The 24,817-nt window shown below is 42.1% G+C and overlaps 1 protein-coding gene across 3 annotated transcripts in view; it reads right to left on the bottom strand.

Annotated features, from left to right (window-relative positions):
* Positions 1–24,817, bottom strand: part of pip5k1cb (phosphatidylinositol-4-phosphate 5-kinase, type I, gamma b) — a 52,819-nt gene that overhangs the window by 13,839 nt on the left and 14,163 nt on the right. For all 3 annotated transcript variants that reach the window (XM_053688539.1, XM_053688538.1, XM_017495689.3), the window contains 14 exons: positions 17,133–17,164; positions 16,048–16,140; positions 15,445–15,575; positions 14,062–14,179; positions 11,230–11,382; positions 9,441–9,740; positions 9,050–9,249; positions 8,049–8,132; positions 6,845–6,893; positions 5,572–5,656; positions 4,237–4,398; positions 3,990–4,122; positions 1,193–1,228; positions 863–1,036 (listed from right to left, as the gene is read on the bottom strand). In XM_053688539.1, coding sequence (XP_053544514.1) covers positions 863–1,036; positions 1,193–1,228; positions 3,990–4,122; positions 4,237–4,398; positions 5,572–5,656; positions 6,845–6,893; positions 8,049–8,132; positions 9,050–9,249; positions 9,441–9,740; positions 11,230–11,382; positions 14,062–14,179; positions 15,445–15,575; positions 16,048–16,140; positions 17,133–17,164 — 1,750 coding nt within the window. The remainder of the gene's footprint in view (positions 1–862; positions 1,037–1,192; positions 1,229–3,989; positions 4,123–4,236; positions 4,399–5,571; positions 5,657–6,844; positions 6,894–8,048; positions 8,133–9,049; positions 9,250–9,440; positions 9,741–11,229; positions 11,383–14,061; positions 14,180–15,444; positions 15,576–16,047; positions 16,141–17,132; positions 17,165–24,817) is intronic.

Below are 24,817 nucleotides of genomic sequence, written 5' to 3'. Positions count from 1 at the left end.
AATACAATTAACCTGATACATCATCTTGATCAGAAGTTTGAGCACGAGGTGGTTATCGTGGAGACACACAGCAGAAACCGACGCTGAAGAGATTGATAAGTAGGCGAGAACAAAATGTTCGCAGACAACACCAGGTGAGTGAAAGTAACAACTTTTACCCTGTTGTGTCTTTCTTGATGAACAGCGGTCACTTTAACTGCGACACAATGAAAACCAAAACATTTCGTACTTTATCTACAGTTGTACAGAAGTGAGTTTCTGAAGCGGGACATAACCTGCGTTTCTCCACTGCAACCCTACTCGATCCAAAGGTAACTAATGTAGCCAACTAATGCACCCCATTTAAACTAAACGAGTTGATGTGATAAAGAACAAGTGCATGAGCACACATGCATGTTTCATGGCTATTGTGTAAAGGAAGGAAACATAAACAGAGCTAAATAAAACATTCTCTCATGATATAAGTATCGGTATCGGTGTTGTCGAGTAGCAAAAGTGTGCTCTTACTTGCAGTCAGACTGAAACAATGGTATCGATGCTTAAAACACAGCGGAAACAAAGCAAGCGGCCATACAGGAAACACTTCCCATGTTTACCTCGGGATCCCTGTGCATTAATGGATAAACCTAATCGCTATAACGTATGCTGTGTTCGTGTTCATTATCCCTGGTCCTAACGGGACAATAACAGCATGTGTTCAATAAATCAGAGGTGTCTGAGTGGAGGGAACGAGAGAGGGTTACGCTTGAGCCGGAACTCTAGAGAATTAACACACGAGCACAATTTTGTGGTACAGAGTTATGAGACATATTAGATTTTTAGAGTAGAGGAGGAGTGACAGGTGTACTGTGTATGTCCTCACCAGCTCTCTGTAGGAGGCGGTGTACGGGAGGAGATCACAGACTCCTTCTCAACCTCAAACTCCGCCTTCTCCTCGATCACTGTCTCTTCTTTCTCCTCCTCGTCTTCTGTCGCTCTCTTAACCTCCACCTGCACCGTGATAGTCTGCTGGTCCTCCTCATGGACATCAACCATCCTGAGCACCAGGAAACACACACACACACACACACACACACACATGCTTCAAAGGTAAGGCACATATTAAAAAAAGAGAACAAAGAACAATCCAGAAAACAAACAAAGCAATTTCAATACAATTCCCGTAAGCATTCAGCTCGGTTTTTCAACTCACCTTCCATCGATGTCTTTTAGAGTCATGGTTTGCCTCCTGAGGAATCAAATGGTTGACAAAAAAGACAGTCAGAGACTCAGAGTGATTTGTTTGTCTGTATCTTTGTCTCATAATTAAGCAGCTGTCTTAACACTGTACAGTGTTTGTTATGTTTAACCTGTTTGACTGTGAAACATGCTCAACCTTTTCCTAGACACAACAGTGAGTCAGAAAACAAAGTCAGACACAACAATGAGTCAGAAAACAAAGTCCGACACAACAATGAGTCAGAAAACGTCAGACACAACAATGAGTCACAAAACAAAGGCAGACACAAATAGAGTCAGAAAACAAAGGCAGACAGAGAAAACAAAGTCAGTCACAAAAATGAGTCAGAAAACAAAGTCAGACGAGTCAGAAAACAAAGTCAGACACAACAAGTCAGAAAACAAAGTCAGACACAACGAGTCAGAAAACAAAGTCAGACACAACGACGAGTCAGAAAACAAAGTCGGACACAACGACGAGTCAGAAAACATAGTCAGAAAACATGTTTTAATTCCCAACACTAAACACTACCTCCATGACTAGCAAAGGCAGCCATTTTGTCAACCTACAGTAGACTTTGTGTTGTTCACAATTGCAAGCAGACGATCCCGTCATCTTTTTTTAAAAGTATAGATTTGTGAAAATGCTGCATATGCTAAACCAATGTTGATATTCTTTATACTCATATGCAAATCTTGATCACCCATTAAGTGCAACTTGCATTCCTGGTACAACTCATTTGCATGTAGTGACACCCACAAAACTCCATAAAAGTTCAACTGCACAGAGAGCTGAGAGCACAAAATGAATGATCACGGTAAAGGCTGAAAGACAGACGCGAAAGTTATTTTAACTCGATTCTATGCCAATAAATATATGTATTACCGTATAATAATAACAATAAGCGAGTGCTAAATCTTACGTCAGCTGAGGCATTCTTGTACGGATTATAACTGTGGTCAGACAGACAGGCCTGTCTTCCGTTCATACAGTGGCATTTCCTCTGTCATAACTGAATGATGAGTTTTATTTATTTATTTTATGAATTAATTTTCGGGATTTTTGTTGGCTCGCTTTCTTTAATTTTCATAGCCTTCAATTAATGCAAATAGTATAAAATGACTGGGTTACACAAACTTTTCCTCTGTGACATTTTTAGTCCCTGAGCTAGTGAACTAGCATGAGGATGCGGTCTTGACTAGAAACATTTGTGGTCTCTCTAGAAAAGGGAATAAGAAATTTAACCTCAACCGTATATTCCATTTACAAGTGCAGTAATTCATGCAAATGATACGATTTTAATTACACGCATTATGTCTAAAATGGTTGTGACAATTTGTGATACTACTGGTATTACACTCTAACAGGTTCGCTTACTACAATATCTGTGGAACCTATAGGTTTAAAGGGGTTTATTTTTAAAATACAATCTGAATTTTGAATAATGCCGGTGTCTGAGGTCCTGAACACCCACAAAGCTGGCTTTTACTTCTGCTTATATTTATATTTTTATATCAGTAAAATCTCGCATTAATTATAAAATACTTTTATTAACCTATAAAGCACTAAATGGTCTCGCGCCACAATATCTAAGCGACCTTTTGGTTTTATATGATCCGCCACACCTACTTAGGTCAAAAGATGCAGGCTATCTGACGGTACCTCGAATAGTGAAGGCTACAGCAGGGGGAAGAGCTTTCTCTTATAGAGCCCCACAGTTATGCAACAGTCTTCCTATTAGTGTTCGGGACTCAGACACAGTCTCAGTGTTTAAGTCTAAGCTTAAAACGTATTTGTTTACTCAAGCCTACCCTGACTAGATTCTGTTCTACTACTTCGCAGTCATAATAATCTTTTTTCTCCCTCTCTCCTTTCGCCGAGCCCCACATGAATTTATGGAGATACTAGAGATCCAGATCCTTTCTGCCTCTGGATGGAGCTCAAACATTCTCTAATTCCAGACTGCTGGGACTACGGCTGCTCTTAACACCATACAGACTTCAGATAAATCCATAATGAACTTTTTCACACTAACTGTTGTTACCCAGATGAGGATGGGTTCCTTCTGAGTCGGGTTCCTCTCAAGGTTTCTTCCTCTTAAAACATCTTAGGGAGTTTTTCCTTGCCACCGTCGCCACTCAGTGGCTCGCTCAGTTGGGTTAAATTCGCACCTTTAATATCTGTATACCGTGTTGATATTTCTGTAAAGCTGCTTTGTGACAATGTCTATTGTAAAAAGCGCTACACAAATAAAATCGAATTGAAATTGAATTTTTTAAATATCGTTCTAAAACCAAAAAAGATGAGACCACACATGTTTTCACTTCCCATTCAACAGAACTGAGGAACTGAAGGTGTAAGAATAGAGAAATGGGAAAGCAATGGACAATCTCACATCACAGCACTGCACAGTATATTTGACTGTCACGTCATCCACATTAATCCATATTATCAAAGATATTTTTTTGGATAAACCTGTGTTGTGTTTGCAATTGCTTGATATCCATGAGAGCAGAGTATTTGTGTGAATTTTTTGAACAAAAGATCAAAAGGTTAAACAATAAAGACCAGTTTTCACAGCATTCTTTGCTCATATTTACCAAGGGTGCCATTATTAGTGGAGGGACCTGTGTATATATATATATATATATATATATATATATATATATATATATATGACTAAGTGTCGGATGATCTCTGGGACCACATGCCATTTCAGACAGGGCTTGGGACTGTATATGTGTGAAGAGAGAGTGGACGGAGCGTGTACCTGTAACGGGGGTGCTCTGCTGTGTCAGAGGGGGATCGCTCTGGGATCGATATGGACGTGTTGGATGACAGCGTGGTGGCAACCGAGGCTGTGGTGGCCTCCTCGAATGATGGAGGAGTACATGGCTGCAGGCCTGAGAAAATCAATGAGAAAAGGAGGAAGACAGAATTCATATTAAATCCTATTCTACCCTCCACCAGTTGTATAAGTAAAAAATCTCCACGTGTACTATCAGTGAAAGACTTACCGTCGTTCTCAAGCACAGGAAAGCTGTGTGCTCCTCTCAGGCCATAGATGTGGTGGTCTCTCTCTGAGGGGAGTTGACTGGCTGACCAGGCTGCCCCAGGCCCGCTATGTTTGGGCACCGTCAGTGCACTGCGGCTCTTCTTCGAGGGAGAGGACTTCAGTGCTGGGGTGAGTGAAAGATGGAGGGAAAACGTCTCTGAATTAATAAAGTACAGAGAAACAGGACTGCGTACAGACCAAAAGTGCTTTTAAGATGACGGATGACAATCTCTAACGTTAATTTCCAACAAGAGTTGGCAGAAGCAGCAAAGCCAAGAGAACACGAATCAGTGGCAAGCGGACTCGACCCTGAAAAACCACTGTGTTGTGCGTTGGAGATGAGCACACGCCTGCCCTGTTCCAATTTAAATAGTGGGGAACATCTGAGGTCACTCTCACTGCCACTGGCGTAATCCTGAGAGTTTCCAAACCGGTTCTGTTTTGACCAGCTGAAGAATACATCACGTATCACTCACGTGTGTTGATGCTAATGAGAAACAGGAAGTGCATACTATTATTGTTGGTTTTGGGGGCTGAAATTTGAGTGTGTGTATCTGATAGCGATATACAACCATAGCATTAATATAAAGTATTTAAACCTGGGTTATTATAACAATTATGTAGGCACGTGTTATTAATGCACTGTAAATCTCAAAGGATCAAATTTTCTGCCAAATTGGTAGCCTATTTTATAACATACTAAATGAGCGTTGAAAGCTTGAACAAAAAAAAAAAAAAACGTATTCACATGAAATGTTAAAAAATACAGAAAGGGTTGGACCTAGGGCTGGGCGATATATCGATATAATGTCGATATCGTGATAAATGATTACGCGATACACTTTTCTGAGATATCGTTGGTACAGCGATGTATTTTTAAAAAAAAATGTTTTCAATAACTACAGATTAAAATGGTACTCAGTGGATGCTGCTGATTTGACAATTTAAAAAAAAAACGTAATCTTCTTTGTCGACATTAAAGAAAAGTATCGTCAAACTCAGCTTAACGGATGTTTTGTTTATTTTTCTACTGTTTTGCAGACAGTTTGTTAACTAAATTGTATCTCGTGATTCGTATCCCGTATCGTAGCAATGTCCTCGAGTATCGTGATATGATATTTTTGTCATATCGCCCAGCCCTAGTTGGACCTCGATCGTATTTTTGTTCTGTAGTAGTAATAAAGATCGAGCTATTTGCTGTCTGCCATGTGAAAATGTCTATGCTGTACATATCCTGAGTGATGTTACTGGATTGAATACAGGATGAGGAAAGTGTTGCAGTGTGCACAGTTCTTACAGGAGCTCTTCTTGAACACTGTAGAACTCATGAACTTGTAGAACCGGTCAGCATAGAAGTTTGGCCTGTGCACTGATACTGTGTCCTACGGAGATGGAGGGAAGATAAGACACCAAGAGAGAGACAGACGAGACGAGAGGAGAGAAAAGAAGGTTGTCAGTGGAACGAAAAACTCATTCAGGCCAAATAGTGATTCTATCTCCAGGCTTTGGTGGAAAACCAGAACCAACAGATCTGTATCTAAAATCTATATGTGCTTTGGATCAACTTCAGCAGCCCAAAACGACGCATACCCTGACTCTTCTTGTTCTTATTTGCAGATACATGAGCCCAGAGAGTGGGATTACCCAGCAGGTCACTGAGCCATCCAGATGGTGTCTGGTTTTAATAATTTACCTGCACAGCCAGGAGACAGACACGGACCGCCCGCTGACATCCAGTAGTACAGTAACTACTGCACTACATCACGCTTTTCTGTACTATAAACATATACAGAAGTGTCTTTAAATACGTTTCACTCTCTACAAAAACAAAAACGGACATGTTGGCTACGTTTACGAAGATTTTAATCGGAATGCATTTATTCTGTTTGCAGATTCTGCATGAACTTATTATATATAAGCACACTGAGTATACATATAGGTATACATATGGACCATTAATGGTTCTGGCTTTCTTAAGGAAACGACTTGGAGCCATGTCTAAAAGGTAAACTCTCAGTTGTCGGGTTCTACACAGAACACATACGGGTTTCCTCAGAAGAACAAACCTAATCTCAGGACTCTTGTGAGTCGTAATGAGTAGCTAATGTTTGTTTAGCACATTAGCCAACTTTTTACTTGCTTATGTAATTATAAGGTCTTGTCAGGTCGAGATGTACGTTCCTCACTCTCGTAATGACACATTTTTTCCGATTAGTTTTACTAATTCATTAATATTTTACTAATATTAAAGTAATAATTCACAGTAGTTACTGTATAACGTACTCCAGATGTCCTTGTAAATGAGAATCTCCGTTAACAAGTTTACACGGCATTTATTCCTCGATTAATACATTACTGAACAGATTATCTGCCTTCTTCAATGCTTTTTATTGTTACTGAGTTTGATTACTGACGGGTATTTATCCCGCACAGTCCCTAAGAGATGAACTCTTTCTCATGCGCAAAGACTTTGATCTGCATTAGAGAAAGTTGCTGCATTAGATGGAAGACAGCAATAAGCCTGTGCAGATGCTGTGAGCTCTAAATGGGCTCATTACTGTCACACTTACTCCATCATGGACCAGTGCTTTCCATGTGTGCTCCAGCTTCTTAATGAGTCTGCAAAGATCAACACACAAGTTTTACTTGCCAGCAATTCAAAGTCAATACAGGATTATGATCCCCCCCCCCCCCCCCCCCCCCGTCACTTTCACAGTGATTATGTTAAAAAAAAAAAAGAAAAAAGAAAAAAAAGTGCATTACACAAGATGACACTAAACCCCACAGGATAGCTCATGAATGTCAAGATATATTATGTTAGGTAAGACCATGTAAGAGTTATGTACTATGTGGATAATCATAGAGCTTGGGACAGAGTGCGTACTCATTTTATTATTATTTTTTTTTAAATATCACAAAAATGAAGCACTGCAAAAAGTTTTTGAAATGCCAGTGGGGCACTGCTATGACGCCATTTTAATTCTGTTTCTCCGTTTTCTATATCTGGGCATGCTAATATGATTCCACTCCTCACACAGCGAAAAAGCCAACTAGGATGCTACGGTAATATACAGGGTGTCCCGGAAGTCTCCATACGTAGGGGAAAATTTCCCATTAGCAAAATGTCTTCCTATATGTATATATATACATATATAAATATTTATTTATTTCAGCTAGCCTTTAAGAATGCCTTGAAATCATTCTCATGGCCGGATCGGGAAGTCGTCGTAAAGTTACAAAGGACTTTAACAGGAAACATGACGAGCACATCACGCAACACTGTTGCCAAACTTATTACCAAATTCAAAAAGACTGTAAATGTCGCAGATTGACCGAGACGTGGACGTCCGCGAACATCCGCTGACGAAGGCACAACCGACATGGTGCTGGTAAACATAGTCCCGTATGTATGGAGACTTTAGAGACACCCTGTATTTTGATTGGTAGTGTGTGAATCCTGATATTTCTCTAATATCCATTAGGTCTTAGATCCTAACCTGTTGAACTTGCACGAGGATATGTTTTTGATAGAGTCTACAAAAAGCACTTCTGTAGGTCACGCTTCTAAACGCTGTACACGTAATATAGTCTCCCTTTGAGTGATGGGATACTTTTAAAAATATTCATCGGCGTGCATTCATCTCCGATTATTATTTGTTGGCCATTTCATGTTACTTTCGGTTTCAAATAGCCTCCGACTGAGAATGCAAACAAGACCGGAAGCACAAAGTTAGCATGTATTACGAATCATGGGAAAAGGTAGATTCGCTGTACCTGTAAGATTGGAGAATGTCTATAATGCCAATAAAGAGCAGCAGCCTCTCGCCTTTCCCACTCACTGCTGGGATTCCTCCCATTCTGCGAAAAGAGAGAGAAAAGGAAACAGATGGCTCCTCTATTACGCAGTGTCATTATAATCTTCATATTACACCATCCACTCTGCTACCGTATTCCTAAGTTCCTCCTTATGAAAGCAACTTTCACTAAAACCCCATTAGTGACAAATCCAAACCCTTAATGGACATAAATATGTCCCACTACAACACGGATTTTGACCACGTGCCAATTTTCTGACCCGGAGTGCGAATTATACCGCGACCTTCAGGATAGATCAGTGCTTTTCCCCTACGGTGATTGGCCAGAGACCTCCCTGCATAATTGAACACAATTTCCAAAGGATGTATTTATTTTTTTATTCTTAATGTAAATGTTTGTAGCCACTCACTAGCAAGATAATATTTACCAGTTAACGTTAGTGGGTGGCTAGAATGATATATTCAAGCCTTTTACAAAACTGAAAATAGTTATCTCCAGAATTATTGGCACCCTTCAAGAGAATATGCAAAAAAAACAAACAACAACAACAACAAATAACTGTACAAGATAAATATTACACGGAATAATTCAAATTTTCCATTCAAGAACCTGTTTACTTTACCTCTTGCAAAAAATAAATAAATAAAATTCCATAAGTACTGTTTATTTTTTTTCAAATAACAGCATTTTCACTCTAAACATGTGGCAAAATGATTGACATGCCTTAAGAGTATTTCAAGTAAATGCATACAAACCATCTGTTTAAAATAATTAGTTGCATTCTTTAATTGTGTATTTGAGTAAAATGAGTAATTGATTTTCGATGGTATCGTGGATATTTCATCCCAAACCCTGGCTGGCTCTGCCATAGGGTTAACACTTAGCTATACGTAATATCTTTCAGAATGATTAGAGCTCTAATGTGAGTTGTGTGTGAGTTTGGTAATGTGCTTGCATACGTGTCCTCTGTGTCAATGGAGTCTCCACAGGTAGCTCCTCCCTGAATGGACTCCATCGCTGTGGAGTAAAGTGCTCGCTGGGCTGCAGGCTTCTTCTCATCACTCAGAGAACCGTCTGTGTGCTGCTCACGCTCAGCCTGGTCCACATTGTGCACGCCCAGGAGCAGGCTGTAGTCCATGATCTTAAAGCTTTCTAACACCTACAAACACACACACACACACAGCACTATGTCTAGAATCTTAAATCTTCCGACGTACAGCAATATATGTACATGTACATTCTGTTCATATTCTTTATTAAAGCGTAGGCATGGTGTAATTTTACCCAAAGTGGTAATGCAGAACCCCTCACACACACACACACACACACACACACACACACACCACTAACCAGGCAATCCCTCTGCAGGGTCTTGACCAGGGCGCTGTAAGTGTCCGTGTCCAGCAGTAATCCATCAGGCACTTCTTGCATAAAGTCCAAGTCTTTAAAGGTAGGCTTGGATTTCTCTCGCTCCTTCTTGGATGCTCTGCGCTTGTAGGTGGAGCCCTTCAAGTCAAACTTCAGGTGCATGCGGAAGACGCGTGGCAGAACGTTGTTCATTACCACAATCCGGATGTTCTTCCCTCCAGACTGTATGCAGTACAGGCCAAAGAATTTGGGGAGCAGCGTCCGAGGGTTCTGGTTCAGATTCTGAAAGGCAGGTAAGGTGGAGGAAAATATGTTAAAAAAATGGAAAGGAAGACAAGGCAAAGGAAGAGAAGGAAAAGGAGAAATTAATGAAATGGGGGTCAAGGTAAGGGACAGGACAGGAAATCGAGGTATGGCAAGGCAAGGTAAGGAAAGGGAAGGGATGCGAAGGGAAATAAATATAAGGCAAGGCAAGGAAGTCTTCAGTCTTATCTTCAAAAGGGCGCTGGTGTGGCCGCAGGCTTTCATTCCAGCCAAACAAAAGATACACCTGATAGATGACTGGAGATTCAGTGAACTGATTAAACAAGTAGTGCAGCTTCTGTTAGGTTACAGTATAAGCCTGCAGCCGCACAGGCCCACTGCGGATAAAACTGAGACCCCTTCTGAATTTTACATTAGACAGTTAAAGTCACAGTCACAGTCTGTCTATAACAGAGTCTGCAGTTCTCCTCTCTTGCCTACTAATAGTCAGACACCAATACAAAATCTCTACTGAAAACACTTGAACAGAAATGAACAAGAAGCACTCGGGTGCTTTGGCGACTTTAGAGACAGTGGTTTAATATCGGTTTAATATCTAAAATGCTCAGGTTGAGTTCCAAGGCTCCGAGCAGAAAGCCTAGCGCTCGTTCTAACCGACAGTGTCTGTCTCCTCTCTGTGCTAAAACACACACTCCCAGCTCTGTTAACACCTCCTCTCTCGGTTGAGGCACCAGTGTACCAAGGCCACGCTAATCCTTCTTAATGGCGTTCTGGAAAAAGTCCAGGTCAGGACGAAGCTGTGGAAGCTTCTCGCTTTGCAGAGTTCAGACTGCACGGCGAGTCGTTTGCTGCCACCCACACGTTTATTCACTTCAAAGAATTCAACTCCCACTCGATTAGAGACGGTCTGGTCGGTGGAAGAGCCGAGGCTAGAACTGTAGCTTATTACAGGACGTTAATGTACAGCGTGGAACAATGCTCAGCGGGTACCGTGATTCAGGATGGGTTTTGCATCTATGGTTTGTAAATCCTTCACTTTAGACCCTGGATGAAAAGATGAATTTAAACGAGCCAGTGTGGTGATTCGAACGCACGCAAGTCTGAGTGACAGCAGCAATATGATAACCAGAGTACTGATCAGGGAGGACGCTACACATTCAATTATTCAGACGAGTCTGAACACTGTAGAGTATTTAATAGCATTTAATTAATAAAAACAAACAAAAAATTATTGTCATGCTTAGAAGTGTAGCTATTCTGAGGGTCCAATATTACTCAAATAATGCACTGAAATATTAGAACAGCGATAGTAAAACTAACAGAGGCGCTAACCCTATGTTCACACTATCACGTGACGACCTGCATGTGTCGCTTTTGGGCGTGTAGCGACTGCTAGTTGCTGCTTGAGGTGTGCTACATTAACTCAAATAACCATTTTACAAATGGCAGAAAAGCATTCTCAGGACGAACGACAGAACGTAGGCTTAAAGACAGAAAGAGGACTCACCATATAGTACCCAGGAAGCAGTTTCTGCAGAAACTCCGCCTCTTTATGCTGTACAGTTTTGATGATGAACTCGTCGTCACGGGTAACGTAGAAAATGGATCCGCTAGCTCCGGGGTTTGAGAGCTCGATCAGGGGCTCATTACATAAAGAGTACTATAGAGAGATGCAGAGAGAGAAAGAGAGAGAGAGAAACACAATAAAACATGTCTTTACAGTCATATGTGCGAAAGAAAACATATGTGAGTAATTGTGAATACATTTCGTAGCTTAGGAGAGCAAGTAAACCTCACAATACCGAAGGTAAACGTCGGTCATTTTCCGAGAAAAACCCCCAAAACAACTGCACGCTAACACACCGTGTTTAACGGTTGATGCATGAGGCCGTGATGCTACATATTTGATGATCCTACCTTTTTTCTCTCCTCTATTAATCCTGTACTATGCATTGATTCCAACAGTATCAGTATAATTACAATCAATTAATTCGTCTTACTGTTTATTTATATTCCGCAATTTGAACTAATCGGTTCAAAGCACGTCATAGTTACTGTACGTTGGGTTTATTATTTATTATTTCATTTGTTTAGTACATACACAAACCATTTAGAGTATTTAACGGTTTGGTTTTCTGTTCCAGTGCAGGCTTTGGTGTGTTATTGCTGTGATAATCCACCAGGTCAAGTGCATGCGCATATGCATTTGTGTCACACAAGTCACCCCACCCCCACCCTCACCGCATTACCCTCGGCATCTACACTGTCATAACAAGCATTCGAGTGAATCATAACATCGCTATAACGGTTCCATCATGCACGACTGCGTCCCCCCCCCTTTAATAATTTCCTCAAGGATATAAGAACTACTGTTAATATAAGCCTGTATGGAAACGTTGCGGAAAACAATTACACTTTCATTTGGTTTTATGTTCAACTCTAATATACTTTAATGAATGCGTCATTTAAGTACTGGAGCTGTACAGTCCAGGTTATTTTTCTATTCTCTGCTCCTGTCCCTGGGCACGACTGCAGAATGATTCAGCCTATGCAGTGACAGAGGGGCACGGACCTATAAGAACTGTTATGATCACAGTTTACAACCCTGAAAACAATGCTCCACGTCAATCACTAACCGCAATTATGATGTAAACATCATCTCCTGTATGGTTGGATTCTCATAAATGATAGATGTTGATTAATTTTCCATAACAGCAGCTCTGACTGCAGTGTCAGCTGTAAGGTTTATACGTATGAATGCCTCTCTTTTCAAAATAAAAACAAAAAAACAATCACGTTTGTTTGTTATTTAACATAGAAAAACGTATAATCGTTGATATGGTGATATGGACAGTGTGCCAACCAATCACCGGGCCCAATCGGGCACACACTCACACACTACAGACAATTTGGAAATGGCAATCAACCTACAGCGCATGTCTGTGGACTGGCGGAGGAAACCGGATGAACCGGAGGAAACCCCCGAAGCACGGGGAGAACATGCAAACTCCATGCACACAGGGCGGAGGCGGGATTCGAACCCCCATCCCTTGAGGTGTGAGGCAAACATGCTAAACACTAAGCCACCGTGCCCACCAATAATAAAACACTCTGGGATTATAGGAAAATAATCAGCTTCAGTGCGATAACAGCAACTCGGCTCCTCTGATACTTCACCGGCTGTCCTGCGACTGTGATGGTTCTGATTCAAAACCAATTCATTTAAGATTGAAAAAGTCACTAATTACAAAGCAGAAAACATGTTTAGGAGAAACAAATAAAATGGCACCGCGGTGCTTTAATTACTGTTTAATTAAGGCAAGGTTTGTCATTCTCTGTAGAACACTATTTATTTTCATTAAAACTCCTCACATTACCCAAGCTTTCATTTGGATAAACCTATGATACAGCTGTTTTGCATATTGCATAATTGCAGCTTCTGGTCAGGAAACTGCACCTTAAAAATACACACAGACACAACACAGCTTAAAGGCTTTTTGAGCTGAACAAACAAACCAACACATTGCCCCGGAAATCACATGACGTTGTCCGTTTGATCAACAGAAACAGTTCAGCATCTGGTGCCATAACAGCAAAAGACAGAAGACATACGCGCCAACGTGATTCTCGTCCGAACCTTTGTCGATATTTTCAGGTAGAGGTGTATTAATGATGAGTATCACTACCGAGTCCCGCGCTGGTATTAAACACGGTGCTGGGTCGAATTTGATGTTATATATATTTATATATGGATTCATGGCGGTATTTTATAATAACGTATGTATGATCTTGCACATGAACACAGGACACATGTCATCACGCACACATGTGATGTTCAGCATAACTGGTCAGTAGAAGCTTTCAGATGCAAAAGGTCTTTGGCGTTTTACGTTTATTAAGCCGAAAGTTACCTTAAAATGTTTTTTCCATATACAGTGGGGGGAAATAAGTATCGAACGCGTCAATATTTTATCCAGTCAATATATTTCCAGTGAAGTAATTCACATGAAATTTTCACCAGACATTAGTATTAACTCAAGAAATCTGGAAATATCAAGAATTCCCAACATTAAAGTCCATAAATGAAGTTATGTGTAATAAAGTGGAACGACACGGGAAAAAAGTCTTGAACACGCTAAGCAAAAGCATGTCCGTGTATAGCCGTACACGCCTAGAATATTCCACGATCTTGAATGAATAAATGCGTCCGAGTTATGAATTGTTAATAATACATCCCCGTGTTGGGTCACTTGGCGTATAATGTTTATAGAGCTGTGTGATTTTCGGTGTGTAACGTATGTACTGTAACGGTCAGCTCGCGGTGATGTTTTCGGCTCACCAGGTAGTCGTCGGGTCGAATCCCGAAGAGTTCCCGGAAGTAGCGGAACGCCACAGGGGCGTAGGTTTTGAACCTGAAGTCTGGGAAGTGGTGCGCTGGAGTCAGATTACTGCCCTCGCTGAGAAACAGAGAACACAGAGATGAGAAAGTGAGAACGCTGACTGCTTCATAATAAGTTCAGACTAGTGATGAGCGATGCGGCGAAAGGAATTCTCACACACGCTATGTTTTATACCACAGCGCTGCTGACTGCTCGATTCAGACTGATTCAGAAGATGGGGATTCCTTTTCTATAACAGCAGCTGTGAGCGTAGTACCCACTGCAAGGTATATATTAGTGTGCTCTTTCTAATACATATTGTTTCTATAGTAACAGCTTACACAAGGACTTGTACGGTGGACGCTCCATATAGAGGAGTTAGAAAACAAACAAACACGTGGTATGGTGAAGATTTCTGTAAAGAGACGATGACGTTGTTTTGGTTATAACGGCTCTAACATAAGCGATTCCTGAAACTGACCGGTCTCACGGACATCGCATAATGTTAAATATACCTATAAAATCTAAAGCTATGCGACCGGAGATGGAAGCTGGTGACTTTCGGCGACATGAGCGACGGCGACCGTTGTCGACTAGATGTGGGCGTGTCCAGCAATGCGACAAAGTTGAGAAAAGTTTAGCTTCCTGCAAATTTGGAGCGACTTGGTGCAGGGAGTGAAGACAGTAGAGCGAACGTGATCCGTGAAACGCCATGCCGCCTGCTGCGAGTCCGAATTGTTTAGTGGACCCAGACAGTCCGGCGCTCACGCTGCTTCTAATTCGTCTCGTAGGATATGATGCATATATATATATATATATATATATATATAGTGGACCCACTGATCAATGTTACTATGGCAACCAGTAGTACTGGTGACTTCATAGTACATCAACTGGCAGTGGTAAAATCGCCGCATGTGTGAATGTAGCTTAACACTTGGATGGTAACCGACAGGCCGCATCACACCATCCTGCCGTTGATTGTTGTTTTTTTTTTTTATATATATAAGCGCACGTCCATTGTGTTTTGCTCATTGTGTATAATGTGTATCGTTATTGTATTATTATATGCATATTCACCTTTGCAAAAAAATAAAAATAAAAATGATAGCAAGGCAAATCAGTGCAAAATTGTATCTGCATTATGAATTGTTATGAATATTATTATTATTATTATTATCAAACATTATTAATATTCAGAATATTCAAATAAAGAGCTTTACATGAATGCAGAGTTAAAGCTCAGGGCTCCAAAAACACTGAGTTTTTCTGAAGAGAACTGAATGAGGAAGAATTACTTAAGCCAATAACACTTCTGTTCACGAACATGCCTACACACACACCTTGGAAAGAAGATGCTCTCGACCACGTAGAAGTCCTGCATGAGCACATCTCTCTCGGGTTTGGAGCTCAGGTTGCCCACCGTGTAGCCGATGCCCAGCTGGATCGCACCTCTCAGGGCAGAGGAGGTCGTCTGTGGGTCAGACACAGAGAAAGGGGTCAAACTTCGGCACGGAAAAGCGTTACCCCTTTCTATTGTTTGCGGTGTTCATTCGAGAAGGAACGCACGGGACGATGTGTGGAGCTCAATCATGCGGCGAGTTTACTGGGATAATGGGAAACATCACACGGCAATTTCTCGTCTGGTGAGAAAATGGCCGTACTTCTGTGATACTTGCCCACCTGTGGATGACCCGCCCTTTTCCCCGCTAATATCTCATACGCTCTAGTCTAGACTAATATGACGTGTGATCGACCGTCTTGGCCCCCCATTAGACTTGCACAGCCACATGTAACCATAGACAAAGATTTATATAAAAGGACACATAAACACGCTATAATGAACGAGGTAAACAAAAGGAGAGCGTGAAATAAAAAGGTAAAGAGAGAGGAAAGGATGCTAAAGACGTTATGAGTGCGATGCGGAGGGGGTGTAGCAGGTAGACCTTCTTGTATGTGGTCTCCCCTGAGGCATCCACCCTCCTGTGGCCAATCTTCTTCTCAAGGCCGGAGCCGGGGTGGCAGGACGAGGACGGCATCTGAGATACAGAGAGGGAGAGCGAGAGAGAGAGAGAGGAGAGAGAGAGAGAAGAGACAGAGAGGAGAGAGAGAGGACAGAGAGAGGAGAGAGAGAGGAGAGAGAGGAGAGAGAGAGAAGAGAGAGAGGAGAGAGAGAGGAGAGAGCAAGAGAGAGAGAGAAGAGAGAGAGGAGAGAGAGAGAGGAGAGAGAGAAGAGAGCAAGAGAAGAGAGAGAGGAGAGAGAGAGAGGAGAGAGAGAAGAGAGCAAGAGAGAGAGAGAAGAGAGAGAGGAGAGAGAGAGAAGAGAGCAAGAGAGAGAGAGAAGAGAGAGCAAGAGAGAGAGAGGAGAGAGAAGAGAGCAAGAGAGAGAAGAGAGAGAGGAGAGAGAGAGAAGAGAGCAAGAGAGAGGAGAGAGAGAAGAGAGCAAGAGAGAGAGAGAAGAGAGCGAGCGAAGAGAGAGAGGAGAGAGAGAGGAGAGAGCGAGAGAAGAGAGAGAGAAGAGAGCAAGAGAGAGAGAAAGAGAGAGAAAGACAGAGAGAGAGAAGAGAGAGAGAAGAGAGAGGAGAGAGAGAGAAGAGAGAGAGGAGAGAGACAGAAGAGAGCAAGAGAGAGAAAGAGAGAGAAAAGAGTGAGTGAGAGAGAGAAGAGAGTGAGAGAAAGAGAGAAGAGAGCGAGAGAGAAAGACAGAGAGAGCGAGAGAAGAGAGAGAGAGGAGAGAGAGAGAAGAGAGAGAGAGAAGAGAGCAAGAGAGAGAAAGAGAGAAGAGAGCGAGACAGAAAGACAGACAGAGAGAGGAGAGAGAGAGAAGAGGGCGAGAGAGAAAGACAGAGACAGAGAGAGGAGAGAGCGAGAGAAGAGAGCGAGACAGAGAGAGAAGACGGGGAGAGAGAGAGAGAGAGAGAAGAGAGCGAGACAGAGAGAGAAGACGGGGAGAGAGAGAGATGATTTAATAATAAGCTTGTTCAGACTTTTCACTTGTACTGAATGTTTTCCTTCAATCAGTACCACTCACCTCAGTTATGTAGGTCTTCTTAGCAGCAGTGTCTGAAACACACACACACACACACACACACACACACACACACACACACACACAAAACACCACTTTCAGAATAGGGAGTTTCTCCATCTAAACCAATATCGTTCTCACCTGAATTGTGTTGGTTGCTGGATCACTATAAAGCTGGAAAAAGATCTGACATGAGCTATTACAAAAACCTGCCATTTGAACAGGGGTGTGTAGACTTTTCATATCCACTGTAATAGCACAATAACCATCTCAACAGAATAAACAATCGGATGTACGATAGATTTAAACTTACCAACAACTCTAGAGAGTACGATTACGAGTACGAGACTTTAACCATGTGAGTGCAAAATGGCCCATCAATATCTGTTGATATTTGTCCATGATGCCATGTTTCCTAACAACATGTCCAGGTCCTCTGGCAGAAAAACAGCCCAAAACATTAAAGCTCCACCAGCATATTTAACCGTGGGCATGAGGAACTTTTCCATCTGGCTACCTCTCTGTGTGCACAAAACCACCTCTGTGTTTATTACCAAAAAGCTCTATTCTGGTTTCATCTGACCGTAGACCCCGATCCCATTTGAAGATCCAGTAGTGTCTGCACACTGAAGACGCTCGAGTTTGTTTTTGGATGAGAGTAGAGGCTTTTTTCTTGAAATCCTTCCAAACAGCTTGTGGTGATGTAGGTGACTTCGGATTGTAGTTTTGGAGACTTTCTGACCCCAAGACGTGACTAACTTCGACAGTTCTCCAGCTGTGATCCTTGGAGATGTTTTGTCCACTCGAACCGTCCTCTTCACAGTGCGTTGAGACGATACAGACACACGTCCAATTCCAGGTCGATTCATAACACTTCCAGTTGACTGGAGCTTCTTAATTATTGCCCTGATGCTGGAAACGGGCATTTTCAATGCTGGTGCTATTTTCTTATAGACACGCCCCATTGTGTGAAGCTCAACCACCTTTTCCCGCACATCACAGCTATACTCCTTGGTCTTTGTTATGGATGACTAAGGGAATTTGGCTAAGGGAATGTGTTACCTCATATTTATACCCCTGTGAAACAGGACGTCATGGTTGAACAATTTCCTGTTCAAGAGTCTTTTTTTTAAGTCACCCGGGTGTACTTAAAAAAAAAAAAAAAAAAAAAAAGATTAAAATATCAATGGGAATATAGGCAACTTCAAATATATTTTTGTAATATGAATTCATAGGGGTGCCAATAATAATGGCACACCTATATTTAACAAAGATTTTTTTTTTTTTTCGGATAAACCTGTGTTGTGTTTGCAATTGTTTCATATCCATGAGAGCAGAATATTTTTGTGAATTTTTTGAACAAAAGATCAAAAGTTTAAACAATAAAGATCATTTTTCACAGCCTTCTTTGCTCATATTTACCAAGGGTGCCAATATTAGTGGAGGGCATCAGTGTGTGTGTGAAAACACTCCAAGGTCAAACTGGCCTATCTCACATGCTCACAGCATCATAGCATAACAGAATACTTTATTCAGAAATATTTAGAGGTGTGTGTGTGTGTGTGTGTGTGTGTGTGTGTGTGTGTTCAGTATACTAAATCTGAAAGCTCAGAAGCACTGTGGAAAACTAAATACAGAATGCTTACTCTGTAAAGCTGTGTGTGTGTGTGTGTATGTGTGTGTGTGTGTGTGTGTGTGTGTGTGTGTGTGTGTGTGTGCAGAGGCAGCAATATGTACAGTCACAGCCTTTCAAGAAGGACCATGTGCTTAAACGTGGAGAGCTAAAATCGCCTCTGCTTCATTAGTCTGGCTGCGAAAAAGAGAGATTTACAACATGCTGACCAAACACACACACACACACACACACACACACACACACACACACACACACACACACACACACAATTTTTATTTTTTCCAAAACTGTAAAAGCGACCTTGGGTTGCTTGAGGAAGGTACAATACAGTATAAATTAAGATCTTCTTCCCCTTCTTATTATTATTACTTTTACAAAAACAATCAAAGGAGTGAGGGAAATTTGCCATCAGAGTCAGTCGGGAAAACAAGCTGTGTAAAGATGATAAGGAAAGAACCTAAGAACATCCCAGTACTACTAAGGTTGATGGTTTCTCTTGAAGATAAACATAAAGAGTAACTAAACCAAGTACCCTTGCCTGCTATCTTAGCATACAGTAGGACCTGCTATCTTAAAGGTGGTGCTAGTGAGTTCTAAACGTGTTACTAGACCTGTAATAATCATATAATAATATATACAATTAAAATACCTTTAAAATAACATCCATACAGTGGAGCACCCTTGTTTCTTCATTTCAAGATTTACGATTTTTTTCCGGCCCTGAAATGACCTCTACCGCTAGCTGGAACTCAGCTGATCAGTACTGCTTCCTTACAAAAAAAAAAAAAAAAGGCAACAAACCAGGTGTATTTAATTTCAACAAGGAGTGAGGACTCATAGAACTGTATAAAAAATACCAACCGCTCCTTTAATACGCATCTCTAAAGGCTGAGTATTGAACCTATTGGTTGATGTGGGGGTGTGTGTATGTGGGGGGCGGGGGGATGAATATCCAAACATGGCAGTAAAATCCAGCCTCTGAAAATAATTCAAAAATAAGGCCAGTGTCTGTTTTCCCTAAAGGAGAGGAGTCCGTTTCATGACTCCATTGTGTCCGGGGAATATATAAACTACTTAAGAATGTCACAGAAGTATGACAGCTCCTCCTGTGCGTACGAGTCAACTGCAATGAGTCAATTACGCGATCGCAGATATTAACGCAAAAAAAAAAATAAATAAAATAAACTCCACAATATTCGGAGGAGTTTTGCAATTGTTTCGAAATTACGGCAGATTTCTTTGCAGATTCGCACTGATGATGTCATCACAACGCGCGTTCAGACCACGCCCTCTTCGATTCACGAGTACAGCTTCACTGTGAAAGACCGTGCAAGACTATTTCATGCAATTAGCACATAACACTGTCTCATTCACCCATACCAATGGTTGCAGAGCTGCCATGCAAGGTGCTAAATTGCCATCAGGAGCAACTCGGGGTTCAGCGTCTTGCCCAAGGACACTTCGGTATGTGGAGTCACGTGGGCCGGGACTCGAACCACCAAGCCTACGATTAGTGGACAACCCGCTCTACCACCTGAGCCACAGCCGCCCATGAAAAAAACAAGCAAACAAACAAAAAATAAAACCAGCTAGGCCATGCCACCAGCTTAGCGTACACTGCTGACAATAACGCTTTTAACAAGCCGTGGGAGTAAGCAGGAACGAAAAGACCAATTCTGGGTCAACGTTCAATAATCAGCGCTCACAATCTGCAAACGCAGCCTCTGTAGAGACCCAAAAACTGTCCCACTTACTCCCACACATCGCATTCCTTACACAGACACAACCACACACGTGCACACTAGCTAGCCTACTTTTTAAAGACTGTATGGCATGCTGGAAAGTCTAGTTCATGCAGGACGTGTGCGGTTATTTCGGGGATATTCTTTAGAGACCGTGATGCTCTAGATTCAAGGCACGACTCATTTTCCAAACTGAATGGAGGAAAAAAAAAAAAAAAAAAGAAAAAAAACTCTGAATATAGGCTGACTCATATGGTGCATTAGAATGATAAACCGACCGGTGACGGCTTTGCGCATTCATAACGATTAGACCAGCCTACTACAAACAAAATCATGTCACGGATCAATGCGGAAAACAATCAGCGTGATCAGCTGCAAAAGCTTTGAGCTCCGGACACACCCTGGGGATGATGGACAGACAAAGCGGGCTGTCACGGGGACAAAATAACAAGAAGCGTCCGAATAACAAAGCGGCTGTCGGGCGAAATTCTATATCTGAACGGAGGATGATTCGCGTGTGCCACGTTTTTACTCGACTCTCCCTCTGTCAGACAGGAAGCTGCTCATCTGCAGGCGTAAATTACAGCAATCCATCAGGTACACTCGTGCCACTAATCACCGTCTCCGTACATTACTCCACACACGCTGATTAATAAAAAACAATACTGATGTATGGGATCTGAGACGTGTCTGATTATATAAAACTATTTTTAAAAATGAAGGCAAGACACTACAGGTATAAATGACGCTTTTGTTCACGGCAATCCTTTTTTGGATCAGGTTTTTGGATAAATTGCATCCAGTGGCGTTCACGCTCGGACGTACGTGACATCACCCGGATTTCAATACGAAATCCGTAAGATCATCAAAAAAAAAAAAAGAGGAGTTTCCTCCGGGTTCGCTGGTTTCCTCCCCCAGTCCAAAGACATGTTGTAGGCCGATTCGCATTTCCAAACTGTGTGAACGTGTGTGCGATTGTGCCGTGTGATAGGTTGGTACCCCGTCCGGGGGGTCGCCCGACTTGTGCCCCGAGTTTCCTGAGATATTCTCCAGACGTATTTTTTATACACACTGTACTTGTGTACTTGTCTAATGTTAGCTAAGTCAAACGTATACCGTTAGATCTTACCTCGCAATGCAAATTAAGCGGCATGTTGAGAACACGTGAGACGAGGTGGAAGGGGGCGGGGCTTCTAGGCCATATCAGTTAATATTCATTCCAGATTCCTACGTCGATTGTCTCGCTTCCCGTTTTATCGGCGTATTTGTGAGCGATGACTCGTAGTAGATCACACCGGCCGGCACGACCCCGAGACACGAATTCGAACCGGATGTACTTGAAAGCAGCTGCAATTTACTGCTCACAAGCAAGAACTCAACAAAAGCTTTAGGAAGAGCAATCTCTTTTTACTAGACGAACCCCTTCACTGTTTAGATCATGAGGCAGGATATCCTGCTACAGAACGCAAGAGCTCGGCACCATTTTAAGAACAATCCGGAACGGCCGAGCCGTAATTCCTAACTAGCTCAGGTATGATACAGAACAACGTTAAGGTGAGGAAATACATACCTCAGATGTCATACAGCTCCTGAGAGGACGAGTGATCCTCGGGGTTTGCGTAGATCTTATCTATTTGTGGGCTGATCACTGCGGAGAGGCTAAAACTCAATAGGATTAGGAGAGGAGGGCTAATCTGATGGCAAGAGGCTAACTAGATAACTTCATGGGCTAGCGGAAGTGGAGAACGTCCAATGAAAGGCTGGGATTAGGCTCAAGGGTGGGCCTGGAGACAACATACAGCAAGGACAGGCGCTGAGGAGAAACACAACAATGTCCGTCACATCACCTCGGTTTCGTTCATTTCGTGTGGCGAAATTAGGACTTAAATTGGAAGTAAATTAGATCATAAAACACTTTTCTTTGCCATATCCTGATATATCTTTATACATTTTTTAACAATAACTTATAATAATTTTGATCTTTTTTTCCTTAAACTGACTCGATGTTAATATTTTGTACTGCATCTTTCAAATGTCAACCTTTGGCAAGTCGCTAAGGGTTAAGTAGGTGGAGTTGAATAAGCTCTGAACGCTAACTAGAGTCATCATGCTAATTAGAGTTAGCATTAGCCAGGATTGTCATGGCGTATCTTTCAAGCGCACTGGAACACTATGAACACGCAAGATTCAGCTGGTTAAATAAGGATGGTCATGAGTACTTTTTCAGCCAAGTTCTAACACTGTAAAGACACAAAATTCTGATCTTACTGACTTTTCAGAGTGTCCCTGACAGTAAGATGTAAAGTACTCCGGCTTGGAAATGTGCTGCTAATGTTTATAATGGTTTATTACATTTCTTACATGTTAATGGTTTTTGTTGTGTTTTGTAAAGCACAGCATGATTTCATGCACACAGGAGAATTATCTGGCTGCGCTGGGCGCTTTCCGATCTCAGACTGAAACGGGGTGTTGGGGAGGGGGGGGGGGCTATAATTGAAAAAGTCTCCTCCTATCTAAACACAAAGAAGCACTCTGGACCACAAGGCAGTTTTCCAAATGGGTTTCCTCAGCCACATAGTACAATTGCGTTAAGACTGTGACTTAACCCATTATTTAAAAAAAAAATCATTTTCTGCATATTAGGGTGCACGGTGGCTTAGTGGTTAGCACGTTCGCCTCACGCCTCCAGGGTCAGGCTTTTGATTCCCGCCGGGGCCATGTGTATGCGGAGTTTGCATGTTCTCCCCGTGCTGCGGGGGTTTCCTCCGGGTACTCCGGTTTCCTCCCCCAGTCCAAAGACATGCATGGTAGGCTGATTGGCGTGTCTAAAGTGTCCATAGTGTGTGAGTGTGTATGTGAGTGTGCCCTGTGATGGACTGGCACCCTGTCCAGGGTGTACCCCGCCTTGTGCCTGATGCTCCCTGGGATAGGCTCCAGGTTCCCCTGCGACCCTGAAGAAGGAGTAAGTGGTAGAAGATGGACGGATTTTCTGCATATTTTCCAGGTTATCTGTTCTAGCAATAGAATAAAGAGACTAGAAAGGATCTGTTCCGTAAAACACGGCTTTTCTGCTGCCAGTTTGTTAGCAAACCGATATGTCATGCTGCATGTCGTGTATCATGGAACGTCATATGGAATTATGGAAACATGGAACTATGTCACGGTGCACGGTTTGCCTCACACCTCCAGGGTTGTGCGCATGGAGTATGCATGTTCTCCCCGTGCTTTGGAGGTTTCCTCTACGTACTCCATTTTCCATCCCTCAGTCCAAACACATGCGTTGGAGGATGACTGGCATTTCCAAATTGTTCAGAGTGTGTGAACGTGTGTGCGATTGTGCCCTGCACTGGATTAACACCCTGTCCAGGGTGTCCCCCGCCTTGTGTCCCAAGTTCCCTGGGAGAGGCTCCAGGCTCCCCGTGACCCTGTGTAGGATAAGCGGTATGGAAAATTGATGAATGGATGGAATAATGAAACTTTATTCTTGGTCAAATGGTTTGAACAGTTTTTTTTTTTTTTTTTTTTTAAATGCAGGTCCATATAAGGTCAAATGTCATTCGTAACAAGATCTTTACTTTCTCAGTCTCCTCCCACTGAGTCGATTTGAAACACTAGCACATCAAATCCAGCTCTTCTGATAACGGTGATAGAGTGTATACACGCTTCAATTCTGTACCTGCTTGTGCTTGTGTTCTTTTATCCTGACCCTAATCCTACTGGAGTGTAGCAGAGTATAGCAGACCTCCTGTGTCTCTGGAACGGAGGATTACACTGAAAGGACAGAGACACCGACTGTCTAGATCATCTCTGCAATTATCACCCTAGACATTTCGTCCTGTTCGGTATCGGAGGTTAGATGTTATGGGCTGAAATGACAGTGTTTCACATTAAGCGGTGTATAAATGTCTGTCGAGATTTGACCATGCAGACGGTTGTGAAGTAACAGACACTGACTGCGTTTACATGGACAGCAGTAATCTAATTATGGACCTTACTCTGAGTAAGACAATATTGTGATTAAGGTGATTACATGAGTCGCTTTTAGAATACTCCTGTCATGTTCCCATTTTACATGTTTTAGAACATAATTAGATTAACAGCCCGCGTCATTACGTCACCGCGCCATGCCGTCCGACGTCCCTCCAGAATTTCACGTATCAACATACAGTTGGTCTTCGTTATGGAACCGTATACAGTTTTGGGTGTTTTTATTTATTTTTTTTACGAAAGCTTTAAGTGCAGTTAATCATTTGTCATGCTATACGTGCTAATAGACAACTGCTTGAAGCAGTGGGTGTGTCCCAAACCGT

This window comes from Ictalurus punctatus, chromosome 20 (assembly GCF_001660625.3).
Source record: "Ictalurus punctatus breed USDA103 chromosome 20, Coco_2.0, whole genome shotgun sequence".
Classification (NCBI taxonomy): Eukaryota; Metazoa; Chordata; class Actinopteri; order Siluriformes; family Ictaluridae; genus Ictalurus; species Ictalurus punctatus.
This window is presented reverse-complemented; position numbering and strand designations above follow the sequence as displayed.